Source organism: Scyliorhinus canicula, chromosome 7 (assembly GCF_902713615.1).
Source record: "Scyliorhinus canicula chromosome 7, sScyCan1.1, whole genome shotgun sequence".
NCBI classification, from domain to species: domain Eukaryota; kingdom Metazoa; phylum Chordata; class Chondrichthyes; order Carcharhiniformes; family Scyliorhinidae; genus Scyliorhinus; species Scyliorhinus canicula.
The window spans coordinates 191662867-191677422 of NC_052152.1; the positions used below are offsets into that span (position 1 = coordinate 191662867).

The 14556-nt window shown below is 43.0% G+C and overlaps 1 protein-coding gene across 12 annotated transcripts in view; it reads right to left on the reverse strand.

Annotated features, from left to right (window-relative positions):
• zmynd8 (zinc finger, MYND-type containing 8) overlaps window positions 1–14556 on the reverse strand; it is a 283096-nt gene that overhangs the window by 115969 nt on the left and 152571 nt on the right. For all 12 annotated transcript variants that reach the window (XM_038803563.1, XM_038803569.1, XM_038803567.1 and 9 more), the window contains one exon: window positions 3517–3662. In XM_038803563.1, the coding sequence (XP_038659491.1) occupies window positions 3517–3662 (146 nt within the window). The remainder of the gene's footprint in view (window positions 1–3516; window positions 3663–14556) is intronic.

The window sequence follows — 14556 nt, forward strand, 5'->3', positions numbered from 1 at the left end:
GTCTAGTGCAACTTCAGCAAGACGTCCCAACTCCTGTATTCAATGTTCTGACCGGTGAAACCAAGCATGCTGAATGCCTTCTTCACCAGCCTGTCCACCTGTGACTCCACTTTCAAGGAGCTATGAACCTGTACTCCAAGATCTCTTTGTTCTATAACTCTCCCCAACTCCTGATCATTAACTGAGTAGGCCCTGTCCTGATTCGATCTACCAAAGTGCATCACCTCACATTTAGTTTTTGTAATATTACCGAGGGACATTTAATATTACTGAGGGACATTTAATGTGCTCAGGCTCCACTAGAACAGAAGTCCAAATCAAATCAAAGTTAAGAAGCTTATATCAAGTAGTATTACATTTCTCATGAAAAAGTGGAGAAGAAAATGAAGAACTGTCCAAAATGAATAGTCAGGACCCTGGAATAATTAATTGTTAAATGAAGATAGATTTTTTAAAAATATGTATAGATTTTGGTAGAGCCGAACTATACTTCTCAAGAAGGTACGCAAAAATACTGAACTTTGAACAATAAGCATATCACTGAGGTTACACTAATCGAGACATAAACAGCCCAAAAATGAACTATGTCTCAAAAAGCCACTAATTTTCCACTGTTGTTCAGTTAATGTAAAACTGCAAATTAAGGTTGCTACAGATAAAAGATTTAGATTCAATATTTGCTGGAGAGTATTGCATTATGAATATGGCATCACATCCAGATCAAATCGATCAAATCACACCAGTGATAGCCACTGGCTTGCATAAGCAAATAAAACTCAGAGTCATACTTCAGTGATTTTCTTTTTAAAAGTTTCAAGCATAGATTTGAAATAAAGTCTTCTTTCGTCTTGGATCTCAAGCTCCTGGGGTTCAGGTTAAAATCGATTCTGGATATGACCCCTTTTAATAATCATCGGAGGGGCAAATATATAATTGAGGTTGTCGTCATATTTCAGTTACAGGTTTCAGGAAAGTACCTGTGAAATATGACGCACAGCTCAAAAATGGAGTTATATATTTGGTCAGATCTCAATGATCAGCCACTGAGCTACCAGGTAGCTTTGTGCAGAGCCCTGTTCTCCAGCTGCTAATTTATATCCATTCTCACACAACTAAGGACATCTCCATGAAAAAATGTTAAGATTCCAGTCCACCCACCCAAATGAACCGACTGAGAACTTTTAACATGCAATATTGCACTCAAGATGAAGCCAGTTCAAAATTACTAGCATGAGTGTGCTTCATGACAGGGGCCTCATACCAGTTTCAACTTTAATTAACCTGGGCATCAGATCAGAATAGGACACCCAAGTTTTGTGTTACGACCATGGTTTTTGGGTGTGCATTATCAGTGGAGTCTCAGTCTCAATTTAGAAATAAACTAATTTATTGATGGACCACCTTCCAACATGTCACATGCATAGTGTTGTGTCTAAAGAACACAAACGGGTATGATAAACAGGTACAGCTTAGGAAATACTGAGAAAATTACCTAGCACCTTTACAAAAAGGCAAGAAGATTAATGATTGCAGAACTAAAAAGCTAAAACAATTACAAGGACTGGTAAACATGTCACTCTGACTTTTCATGATAAGCAGAGGACAAAGCATTGCTAAAATGTAAAACGCTACCAATTTAAAGCTGCATTACACCACTTTTTAAAACAGTATTTTTTTAACCAGTGATGAAAATTGGGTCAAAGAAAGTTAATTAGATTTAGATTTGGAAGCCAATTAACAAGAGCACAGTTGCCCACACTCCTAAATATTTTGAAAGTCCCTTCAACAATGAAGAATAATGAGGTTCAACACACTGCATGTCCAAGGTCTTAGCAACATTGTTTTCAGGCTATTCTGAAATTCAAGCTACTGGCTGTTAAAGTCTTTATTTTTTTTTAATGATATTGAGTATATCAGATTTTAAAAGTAAGTATTTTGATATTCGCAATCATTTCTAGCACATTGATTTTTGATTGTGAAAAAACTGAAAAATTGCTGGAGATAAAATGAAACAATTTAGCAATTTCCTGCAGTAGATCTTTGCAGGGTTGCTCTTTTCGGACTTGTTGAAAGTTACAGGAACATGTACTTTTATTACTCACAGGATCTTTAAAATCTAAGTGGCTCAGGGTTGTAATTAAATTAAACTTTGATTCGTCAAGGCGAGACAAGCTGATAGACGTCACTTTCACAAATCAAATGCCATGGCAGCAAAGCTATCAGAATACAAAAAGCATTTATTGACAGAAACAAACTTCAAAGAATGGCTATTCTTTCACCAATTTTGGGGGATTAAAATATACTGAAGTTTGAAGAGTTTAAATTGTAGTGTGTAGTTTCAGCATATAAATTAATACATTTTGGGGTTAGAGTACTTACAGTAAAGCCTGCTGTAAATTTTTGATTTTACAATGCCAGAACTTACTGCATATTGTAAACTAACAGCAGCAATTTGGTCTTAAAAAAATATTCATAATAATCATCGCTCAATAATTCGTTAATTTAAATGTCATGGCTAATTTCTAATTATGCAAAGTATTATGGAGAATACCGAGTTCAATACCAAGCTGAAGGATTGATGATAAAATCTCAACCCCTTATACGAAATGTACAGAGTATCTGAGTCAATGTGGTGGTCCATGAGTGCAATGTGAAGTGGAGGAAATGCCTGCAAAAACTTTAATTAGAAAAGGGGGGATGGGTGCTTTCAGCCAGAATAGAGAAATGTTTCTCACTGATGAAAGAAGGAACAGACTATGAAAACCAGCATATGGTCCTGCAATTTCCCACAGTCACAGATTATCCTCTTCCTTTTCCGCTGAAAGAATTTCCTGCTTCAGTGTTTCGAGCCATTGAAATTTCAGCAAGTGACCTGCTCTTTAAATTGGCAATTTTAGGCAGAATTTGGTGCAATTAAATAAATAGCTAACAAACCCTCAAGATTAGGACAGTAACTGCAGAACTCGTCTCACCAGATTTTGTTTTAAATGGCTGTTAATGACAATAATAGTTAACAAATCCAAACATCCACCTAGATTATTCAAATTAATGCATTACATTTCTAATTTAATCATTCAATTAGTTGTGGGGAATAAACCGTCAAAGCATACAATGGCTAAAAGTTATTTTGAAGAGAAATTTGCCAAGTCTTTGAGCAAAAGGGAATTTGTAGTTCCAGCAGGTACGTTAGTTAATTGTGGTTGTGATACGTTATCAGCCATGATGATCTCCTTTGCATTGTCACTTTGGGGATCTCAGAATTTTTTTTTATCTTAAGCCTCCTGGAGGAGATTGGAGAGGTGGTTGAATGGAATACTGGGTTTTGAAATCAGGAATGATGGGCATAGGTGGTCTTTTCTCATTTTTCTTCTTGTACACATGTACCAACGACTGTTTGCATTTCTTCACCAATTTCAAAAGATTAACCACAAAATAACTGTGGGATAATGCAGCTTGATTTTTTTAAAAATACCAAGTGTCAAAAAATGAATTAGACAGACTCAGATGTTACTATACCTGTTCTTTACTCGAATTAGCTAAGCCAGGTTTCTTCTTCTTTTTAATGGGACTCAATGATTCATCTTGCGGGGAGTGCCCATTTGAAGATGGCTGAGGGCTAAGTTGCTTTCTTTTCAGTCCTGCACGTTCTGCAGAACCAGGGTCTGAAAAATAAACTAAAATCATTACAAACCAAGAAAACGCCGTCCATTAGGTCAAAGATATCTGTGCTTGATTAGTGAGATGCATTGCCACGAAGGAATAACAACATCAGAGACCTGGTGTGAGTCATACTTTTGAATGGTTACTTATGCATTTGTGGAGCCCTCGTCAAGTTTATTTTAATGCCCCAAGTATTTTTGTACAATGTGCTAACAGAAAACCATACAGGGCTTCCCACCTCCCTCTCATGTCTTAGGATGCTAACAGACAAATAAAACAAAACTCAGGACACTCAAAATCATTCGTGGAACACTGGAGCATTTAATTATCACTATTTCTTTATGCATAATACCTTGGTTGGATATTGGAAACTACAGACATGGCTTCAAATACCCAGAGATGCAAATGAGAAATTAGTAAGTTGCAAAGTGAAAGTAATAAAATCTATTTCATCTGAAGGACAACCGACTGTGGACTAAGTTACCATAGAAGGTCAATATAATGGTGCGGGCAACAAAAATAAGTTCAACGGGCATTTACATGACTGGAGAAAGAAATAATAATAATAACAATCTTTATCATTGTCACAAGTAGGCTTACATTAACACTGCAATGAAGTTACTGTGAAAAGCCTCCAGTCACCACACTCCGGCGGCGCATGTTCGGGTACACAGAGGAAGAATTCAGAATGTTCAATTCACCTAACAACACGTCTTTTGGGATTTGTGGGAGGAAGTTAGAGCACCCGGAGGAAACCCACTCAGACACAAGGAGACCGTGCAGACTCAGCACAGACAGTGATCCAAGCAGGAATCGAACCTGGGACCCTGCTGCTGTGAAGCAACAGAGCTTGCCACTGTGCCACCTGAATTGAAAGATATCGGGAGAAGATCTGAAGAGAACTGACCGACAGAGAAAGGATGGGTGTATTAGGCTGAATTCCTTCTACCGTTTGTAAACATTGAATTTCTGAAATGGTAGTCAACATTGGGCTTGATTTTGTGGTCAGTGAAAAATAAACCTCTCTCAATATTTGCTCTGAGCTTTTAAATGGTAATCTACAGTCAAAGGGAGGATGATGCAGGACGGAACCCTCTACAGGGGATCTCGGACATATGCGAACAGGGCAAGATGAAAAATCCACCGTAAAGATGCTCCCCCACCGACGGCTATGGTGTTCCACCGGATTGCTAGCGGCCTCCATTCTGAAATCTGGAGGCAGCTCCAGGCAAGTCTCAACTTTTACACCATGTTGGTCAACACGTTACGAACTGGTGTGTTTTTCCTCTGGCGTCATGGAGAATTAGGCATGGTGGGGCGATTCCAGTTGGGTCTCCATGTGCATTGCATTAGCCGGATGAAAATTAGCTTCACATCAGCCTCCAGCAGGATTCCCAATCGGCCATAGTGGGCAGTGATGTGTTGAGTAAGCTGGGTCTGCGAGGACTGCGTTTACTGCAGTGGTGAGAGAGACAGGCTTCCAACACTTGATGAGATGCAACACGATTTTATTAAACACTTAACTATCATACATGCTTTAACCGTGGGTTGACACTATGCTGACTTGACTGGAGACCCGAGGCTAACCTGACCAGACTATCTTACTACCACATGGTGTTTGTTCTAGTTGCTGCTCACGAGCTCAGACTGTCTCAGAGGCTGGATCCCGAGAGAGCGGGAAAACTAGTGCCCTCTGGCTTTATAGTGGTCGTATCCTGTCTGGTGATTGGCTGCTGTGTTCTGTGTGTTCACTGGTCATCCTGTGTGTCAATCACTGCCTGTCTGTGCACCATCATATACCTGGATGTATATTATGACAGACAGCAATGGAAGATCCACTGAAATTTCTCACTGGAAAAAATTTAATTTTTGGGACTCCCACCAAATTCTACACTCCGCCACCCTTTGCCTGCCATTGATACCGCAGGAGGGGCATGGAAAAATTCCACCCTATGGGTGCGATCGAATAGCCTCATCATGCCTCACTCGGTGACACGACGAGGCCGTTAAATCTCATGCGAGGCTCAGAACACCTCGCGGGATCCAATGAGATATTGTGAGGGCGGGTTCCAGATTTACATATTTCAGTGGGCAATTAGACTCACTTAATTATGTCGGCGCCAGATTCTCCCAAGGCCCAGGAACGAACACCTGCATCTGGGATACCTCGCCATCTCACCGTTTAGCACTGGTGCACATGCCCTAATGGCACCTGGAGATCTTCCATCGGAGGCCCCTGGGTTGTCAGGCTCTAGGCAGGGTGGTACCCTGCCACTCTCACTGACACCCGGGATCCTTGGCACTGCTATCCAAGAACCCTGGCAGTGCCACCCAAGCACTGCCAAGTGCCTGGGTGGCACTGCCACTGCCAGGGTGCCAGGCTGGCAGTACCAAGGTGCCCAGGTTGCCTGTGCCGGGGATTGGGCCCAGGGTTGCCCTGCCCTTATGAGGTGGTGCGAGAGAGGGGCTCAAGGAACCCCTAACAAGTTGGGCACTGGGAGTGTCCGGAGGCTGTGTTGGGGTGCCAAGAGATCGGGGCAGCATTAAAAAATGGCACCCCGATCTCAGCACTGAGGCCAAAGAAAAAGTCCTGTTTGATAGCAGGGTCAAAATGGGACTTTTTTTTCCCATTAAATTGCGCCCAACATATCTGAATGCCAGGTTTCTTGGTGAGGTACCGTTCCAACAAAGCTTATGGAGTAGCAGGACGAATTGGACATCAACCTCCTGATTTTTGCTTGGAACTGCATATGTGCAGCTGCTGGCAGTTTCCGTCCAACGTATTCCTCAATAACAGTGAGCGCTGATAATCTTATGGTTATTCCTACTGTAAAATCCAGGCCTATATTCCAGTAGTCTTCCTGGTTAGTCTTAATGTGATGTAAACAGAGAGATCACATAAACCCAAAGAGCACCGTCTGGCTGCAAGGAAATGATCACGAGTAGCCCAAAGCATTTCCTCATGTGGGTCCTCATTAGATTCCTCCTCAGCATCCCCAACAATGGCTCAGCCAAATTTATCAACTAATCCTGTTGTGGGCCCCACCCCACCACACTGTAGGTCAGCATTTAAAATAGTCTAGGGTCCTTGCTTTAAGAGACTAGATCCATAGTTAAGGGATTTTTTGTGAATGTGAGGAAAAATGGCCATCTATTTTGGGACAATAAACTACATTATGTCCAGTGAGTATTTATTGGATCTCAACTACAATCTTCATTAAAGCAAAAAGTACTCCATTGTATCCATGGCCAGACCAAAACTCATTGCCATTAAATTGTGCAACCTGTTTGACAAGACACAGAAAGTTTTAAATAGATCTCTAAATAAATGCTCCAAACCACACATTGCGTCAAATTAATGATTTTTTTTCAACATAATCCAATGCTTTTTTTTTTTTTATATAAATGTTTTTATTCAGTTTTCGTATTTTATATTGAACAAATTACAAATTGTTAGGAGAGAGAAACAAAAAAAAAAACAAACAAACAAAAACAAACACGCAAAAATTAACATACATATTTACAGGTAAGCATCTTCGTAGTAGTAACTGCGCCCCCCCCCCCCCCCTCAACATGTTTATTTAGCTTGGTTTTGGGCCTTAGCTAGCCATCGAACCCCCGTAACGAACCTGTAGCCCCCCCCCCCCCCCTCCCGCTACCTTCCCCCGACTATTCTTCCTCTTGTACATTGGCCACAAATAGGTCCCGGAACAGTTGCATGAATGGCTCCCACGTTCTGTGGAAGCCGTCGTCCGACCCTCGGATGGCAAATTTGATTTTCTCCATTTGGAGAGATTCCGAGAGGTCGGACAGCCAGTCCGCAGCTCTGGGCGGTGCTGCTGACCGCCAGCCAAACAGGATTCTACGGCGGGCGATCAGGGAGGCAAAGGCAAGGGCATCCGCCCTCCTCCCCAGGAATAGATCTGGCTGTTCTGAAACCCCGAAGACCGCCACTATCGGGCATGGCTCCACCCTCACTCCCACCACTTTGGACATTACCTCGAAGAACATAATCCAATGCTAATGAGCAGTGGAGGAAAGCGCTTATTGAATAGCTACAGCTATGATAAAGCATGTTCTAAACCTTGCAGTTCCCTCCCCATCAACGTGACTGCAATTTCAGTGTGAAAGCACATTGTATACTAATTCAAAGTGTTCGGTGATAGATTTTGGCAGAAAGGATAGAGAGGAACTATATGGACTTAGTGGCAGAATGCAGGGACCAAGAGATTTAGAGATTCATCATAGATTTTTGGAGACAGCAAGCCATAATTGGCAAAGCATATTGCATCTTTGGCTTCAGAAATACAGTAGTCAAGTACAAAAGTATGAAGTTTATGTCAAACTTTTAGAAGCACTGGTTAGGCCATAACTAGAGTACTGTACTGCATCCAGTTATGTTCACCACACTTTTAGGAAGGATGAGGGTCCTTGAGAGGATGCAGAGAAGATTCACTAGAATGGCTCCAGGAATGAGGGACTTTAGTCACAGGGTTAGGTTGGAGAAGCTTCATGGCTTTCTTTGGAGCCAAGGAGATCGAGGAGAGATTTGATAGAGGCATTCCAAGATTGTGACAGGTTTAGATGAGGTCGACCAAAAAAAAACACCTTCTCATTCGCTGATAATACAAGAGAAGAGTATTTCAAAAGGAACTTGAATGTCCACTTAAGGGAAATAAACTTGCAGAACTTCAGGGATAGAGCAGGGGAATTAGACTGACTAGAATTACTCTAAAGAGAGCTGGCATGGACTTGATGAGCTGAATGGCCTCCTACTGCATCATAACATCATAATGACTCCACAAGTCTATGACATGGCAAACCAGTAACTTAGCATGATGACCACTCATCTCTGGAACCTGAGTTTCAATCCAACCCCAGAGATAAATGGTTAACTGACAGGTGCATCATCTCCAAGTGAAATGCATTGGATAATCCTAAATCCAGTTTCTAGTCAACGATCATAAAGGATCGAACGGCGGCACAGTAGTTAGCACTGCAGTGTCACAGCACCGAGGTACCAGGTTCGATCCAGGCTCTAGGTCACTGTCCGTGTGGAGTTTATACATTCTCCCCATGTTTGCGTGGGTTTCGCTCCCATAACCCAAAGATGGGTAGGTGGATTTGCCATGCTAAATTGCCCCTTAATTGGAAGAAATGAATTGGGTACTCTACTCTGCACATCTTTTTGGGTTGTGGGAGCGAAACCCACGCAGACACAGAGAATATGCAAACTCCACATGGAGTGTGACCTGGGGCCGGGAACCAACTGCGGCCCTCCAAGCCCGACCATGCTGCACGACTAAACTACAATCTTCTACACTTCCTGGGTCCGTATCCCTCTATTCCCATCCTATTCATGTATTCTTCCGGCAGCAAGTGCCAGGCACCCACTACCCTCTGTGTAAAAAAACTTGCCTCGTACATCTACTCTAAACCTTGCCCCTCGCACCTTAAACCTATGCCCCGTTGTAATTGCCTCCCCACCCTGGGGATCTGCCCTACCTTTCTGTATATATGGCTTAGAAGTGCACTGACTGAAGAAAAATAGGTGTAACAGTTTCCTTCCTGCCAATATCTTCATTTATGATAAATGGCTAGATGACAATTTCCGTAAACAAACAGAAAAGTCTACAAAACTGAAGTTCATGTTTTTATTCTCCACTGTATTCAGGTAAACAGAAAACAGATTTAACAATTAGTCCAAATCACTGTGAATTTCGCACTGAACACGATGCTCCTATCATAGGGCTGATTCGATCTCCATTCAGCCTGAAGTAGATGAAGACCTGCCTGCTTGCCCTGTCCTGCAGTAAAAGTACGGCTAACTCTGATTCGGCAATCCTCGAATAATCAAGGATGCTACCTGGACAAGAAATTATGATGTCCCATCACCCCAGATAATGAAATAACATACCGCAAGACTAACTAGGTTAATTGAGAAGCAAAATAAGACAATGAAGCAAAAATACAATCTGCTAAACTTCTGTAATTGGTACAGGGGGAAACTGGAAACCATCCACGAGGGGCTAATATATCCTCTCAAAGTGAAAATACGCAGGACATTCTGTCCAAAATGGATGTCATTTTGAGAGCCAGGGTTTAGATGCATTCTTGCCAGAACTGTGGACCACTGAAAATGTTGCTTTGTCTTATACTTTAGTCTTTTCGAGTCAACTCAAAGGCACCATTATCACAAGAATTATCCTACGGTAAAATGTTGCAAAACAGATCAGCTGGTTCCCTACCATCAATTGAAGCCACTTGTGAACAACACAATTCACATTTGAGATCAAAGCAGCTTTATCTTAAATATTTTCTTGAGTAACAACTTTGCTGGTGTCTCCTATCTTCTAAACTGAAATGCAATGAAGCAGTAACCTCCATCTTAAACCCGAGCTCTCTTAAACTATCAAAAATTAAAGACAAATGAATTTATATTTTGTCAAATTGCCAAACTCTACTCGCAGAAACTTTTCTCACGTTACAGGATACACAATCTAATTTTACTCCCAATTAAAAATATAAAAATTTATGCTGCAGATTCATCTTTATTATATTTCCAGTGATTTACAAATATACATTTGTTAATGTAATGGGTATAAATAGGTTGAAAAGTAAGATATGGCAGAACATGAAACAGATTGTGCACTTTTTTAAAGATTGGAACTTTCTTTTAAAGCTAGTAGTGTGCGAATCATTTCTGAAATAACATACCACAAGACTAACTACATTAATTGAGAAGCAAAATAATACATTGAAGCAAAAAAAAACTCGTCTGCCAACACTGCGTCGGAGAAGCAGCGGCGAAAGCTCTTGGGATCTATCCGGCTCGCAGTGCCTTGTGAGATTAAACGTGAGACACTGCAAGAGGAATCCCACCCACAATGGGCAGAATCACCTTTTGGCAAATCTGTATATTAGAGCGAGGCAAGAAACCTTACTAAAATGTCCAGATTCCGAGGTACCTGAGGCCTTGGAATTAATTCCCTTCACCTTGGGGACCTCGGGCAAACGCCGTTTGGTACGGGTCCACACAAATGGGGACCAGATGGAATAACATTCGTGGGATTCTCCAAGGGGATCGGAGGCCCCCCAGCTGCATGCCCTTTGAGTATGGTGGTGCCCTGGCACTGCTGGTGCCACCTGGGTACCCTGGCACTGCTGCCATTTTTAAATGCCGTCCCAATCTCCAAGGCCCACAAAGAACTCCCGGTCCGCCCCCTTCCGCCAGCCCAAAGGCAGCATGCGAGGGGCCCCCCTCACACCTCATAACAGCCTCACTGGACAACACCTGGCCTGATCGCACGCACGCAGAAAATGCCTGCGTGGCACCTTGGCAGGGCCTCTGCTGTCACCTGGGCACCTTGGCAGTGCCAGACCGGCACTGCCAGCAGAGGCATTGCCAAGTTGCACGGAGGCATTTGTTGCGTGCGCCGCGATCGAGCCGGGGTTGTCCGGTGCGGCTGTAGTGGGGTGCAGGGGAGGCGCCTCACATGTTGCGTTTAGCCTGGGGGGAGCGGGAGGACAGGGACTTCTTTGTGGGCTTTGGAGATCGAGACGGCATTTAAAAATGGTGTCCCGATCTCTCGCTTTGGAGCTCCCCATTGGAGAAAATGGGGCTGTGTGTGGCCTCAGCTGTGCATTCCCCTTATTCAAAGCAAATCGAGTTGAGTAGCCATGTGTTTCTCAGCACTGCGTGTGCCAGGAAACACGCAGCTAAACACGCCCCCTTGGGGATTTGTTCCCTTTTAGGAAGATCACGCCCACAGAAACTACCCCCACACCCTTAAATGGTCCATTGCTGAGGGGCAGCATGAGGCACAGTGGTTAGCACTGGGACTGCGGCACTGAGGGCCCGGGTTCAAATCCTGGCCCTGGGTCACTGTCCGTGTGGAGTTTGCACATTCTTCCTGTGTCTGCGTGGGTTTCACCCCCACAACCCAAAGATGTGCAGGTTAGGTGGATTGGCCACGCTAAATTGCCCTTTAATTGGAGAAAAAATAATTGGGTACTCTAAATTTCTGGAAAAAAATGTTCCATTGCTGTAACTGCAGTTGTGCAGGACTTGTACAAATCACTTTCCATTTCCATAACCAAATCTTAAAGTGTATAATTTGACTTTGTTTCATGTACAGTAAGGAGTCTTACAACAGCAGGTTAAAGTTCAACAGGTTTATTTGGAATCACTAGCTTTTGGAGCGCAGCTCCTTCATCTGGTGAGTGAAGAGGTGGGTTTTACAAACTCATATATAAAAAAAGTCACAGACGCAAGATGATACTTTGAATGTGAAAGTTCTTCCCTCAAATTTTTATCAGATAGTCCAGGAGTTAATTGATCCATTATCATCGAGTATCTGAAATAAGCAAAATTACAGCCTTGAGCTATTAACTTAAGGTCTGTAATAAAATTAGTGTTGGGCTCTCCGTTTCTCTGGCACCTATGGCGAAAGTTCAATCTTTCCAGCATCTCACCAGACTGACTTTTACAGTGTTCGTCAAATTTTTTGAGTACTACTACTAATTTGGTGCTGTCTTCACCTTCTAAGTAATTAAGTAAGTAACATCGATGAAATTTTTTTCCTTTGGACCCACAGCGAAGAATCACTGAAACAACTACACGATGAGATCAATAAGTTCCATCCCACCATCAGACTCACCATGGACTATTCTCCAAATTCAGTTGCATTCTTAGACACACTCATTCCATCAAGGACGGTCACCTCAGCACTTTGCTTTACCGCAAGCCCACAGATAACCTCACGATGCTCCACTTCTCCAGCTTTCAACCGAAACACATTAAAGAAGCCATCCTCTACGGACAAGTCCTCCATATACACAGGATCTGCTCAGACGACGAGGAGCATAACAGACACCTACAGATGCTGAAAGATGCCCTCGTACGAATGGGATATGGCGCTCGACTCATCGATCGACAGTTCCAACGCGCAACAACAAAAAACCGCACCAACCTCCTCAGAAGACAAACACGGGACACAACTGACAGAGTACCATTCGTCGTCCAGTACTTTCCTGGGGCGGAGAAACTACGACATCTTCTTCGCAGCCTTCAACACATCATCAATGAAGATGAACATCTTGCCAAGGTCATCCCCACACCCCCACTACTTGCCTTCAAACAACCACGCAACCTCAAACAAACCATTGTTTGCAGCAAATTACCCAGCCTTCAGAACAGCGACCACGACACCACACAACCCTGCCAGGGCAATCTCTGCAAGACATGACAGATCATCGACATGGATACCACCATTACACATGGAAACACCACCCACCCGGTACGCGGCACATACTCGTGCGACTCGACCAATGTCGTCTACCTCATGAGCTGCAGGAAAGGATGTCCCGAAGCGTGGTAAATTGGCGAGACCATGCAGACACTGCGACAACGAATGAACGAGCATCGTGCGACAATCACCAGGCAGAAATGTTCCCTTCCAATTGGGGAACACTTCAGCAGTGAAGGGCATTCAGCCTCTGATCTCGGGGTAAGCGTTCTCCAAGGTGGTCTTCAGGACACGCGACAACGCAGAATTGCCGAGCAAAAACTTATAGCTAAGTTCCGCACGCATGAGTGCGACCTCAACCGGGATCTTGGATTCATGTTGCATTACATTCACCCTCCACCATCTGGCCTGGACTTGCAAAATCCTACCAACTGTCCTGGCCTGAGACAATTCACACCTCTTTAACCTGGGATTACCCCCTATCTCTTGATCTCTAATGATTTGATTACCCGCAAATGCTCGCATTCCAAGCATTATCTGGCATCTCTGACTTTGTCTACATAAATGTCTCTGGAACATACCTCTCCATTCACCTGAAGACGGAGCTGTGCTCCGAAAGCTCATGTTTGAAACAAACCTGTTGGAGTTTAACCTGGTGTTGTAAGACTTCTTACTGTAAGTAATTAAAGCAATTATAAATTTCTCTAGCTTCATGTCCTGCTGTTGCGATATTTCCGTTGTGTCCGAGACTGTGCTCAAATCATTAGCTGCGATAAATATTTGGAACATATGTTCAAACATTTTCCAGTTATAACTGAAATTACCAGTTGTTTCCAGCTGCCATGGAGCTCCAACGAGTTCCATCGAATCAGCTATGCATTATTTCTACACATATATACAATTCATAAGACAGTCTCTGTGGTGGACGTCTATTCCTTTTTGGTGGAATTCGGCATTCTTAAACTTGGCTACTTGAGACCTCGGAAGTGTCCTCATTCCTTTCTTCAGAGGGTACTTCTTGAGTATTCATTTCAATATCTGTCACTATAGGCGTTGAAAAGTCCTCAGAAACAGGATCTGAACTCATCACTGTCTCTGGTCTTTGTTCCGAAGTACTGCTCGCTAGATTTTCCTCAGGAAGAACCTCTGCGAAGTTTCGGCAAACTTACTTTGTTCAATAGGTAACTGGTCAGTATGGTGTTGCCAAACTCTTGATCATCATCCATCTGTGTATGACTTTGCGAGAATCACAGCAGTACCCATTTCTCATTGGTGATGTAACTCCAAGCAAGCACCCAGTCTCCCTAGTTGAATACTTACTTTCTAGAGGTTTTTCTCCCTCCTCGCAACTTGAGCTTGTTGTTGTCATTTGACAATATCTGAAGTATCAGATGAAGTTAACAATCAAACTGTATTCATAGTTTCCTCTTGAAAAACAGCATTGCCAGTGAACTCTGCATGGTAGCTTGTACAGTGTTCCTGTAAATCATTGGTAATTTGTTTACTCTTCTTGCCAATGTTCTCTGGTCCTTTGACCCTTTGATAGAATGCTTTAATGACTGCACAAAACATTCGGCCAATCCATTCGTTGCTGGATTGCTGGAGCTGACCTGATATGGTGTATATCGCTCATCTTCCAGTAGCCCTC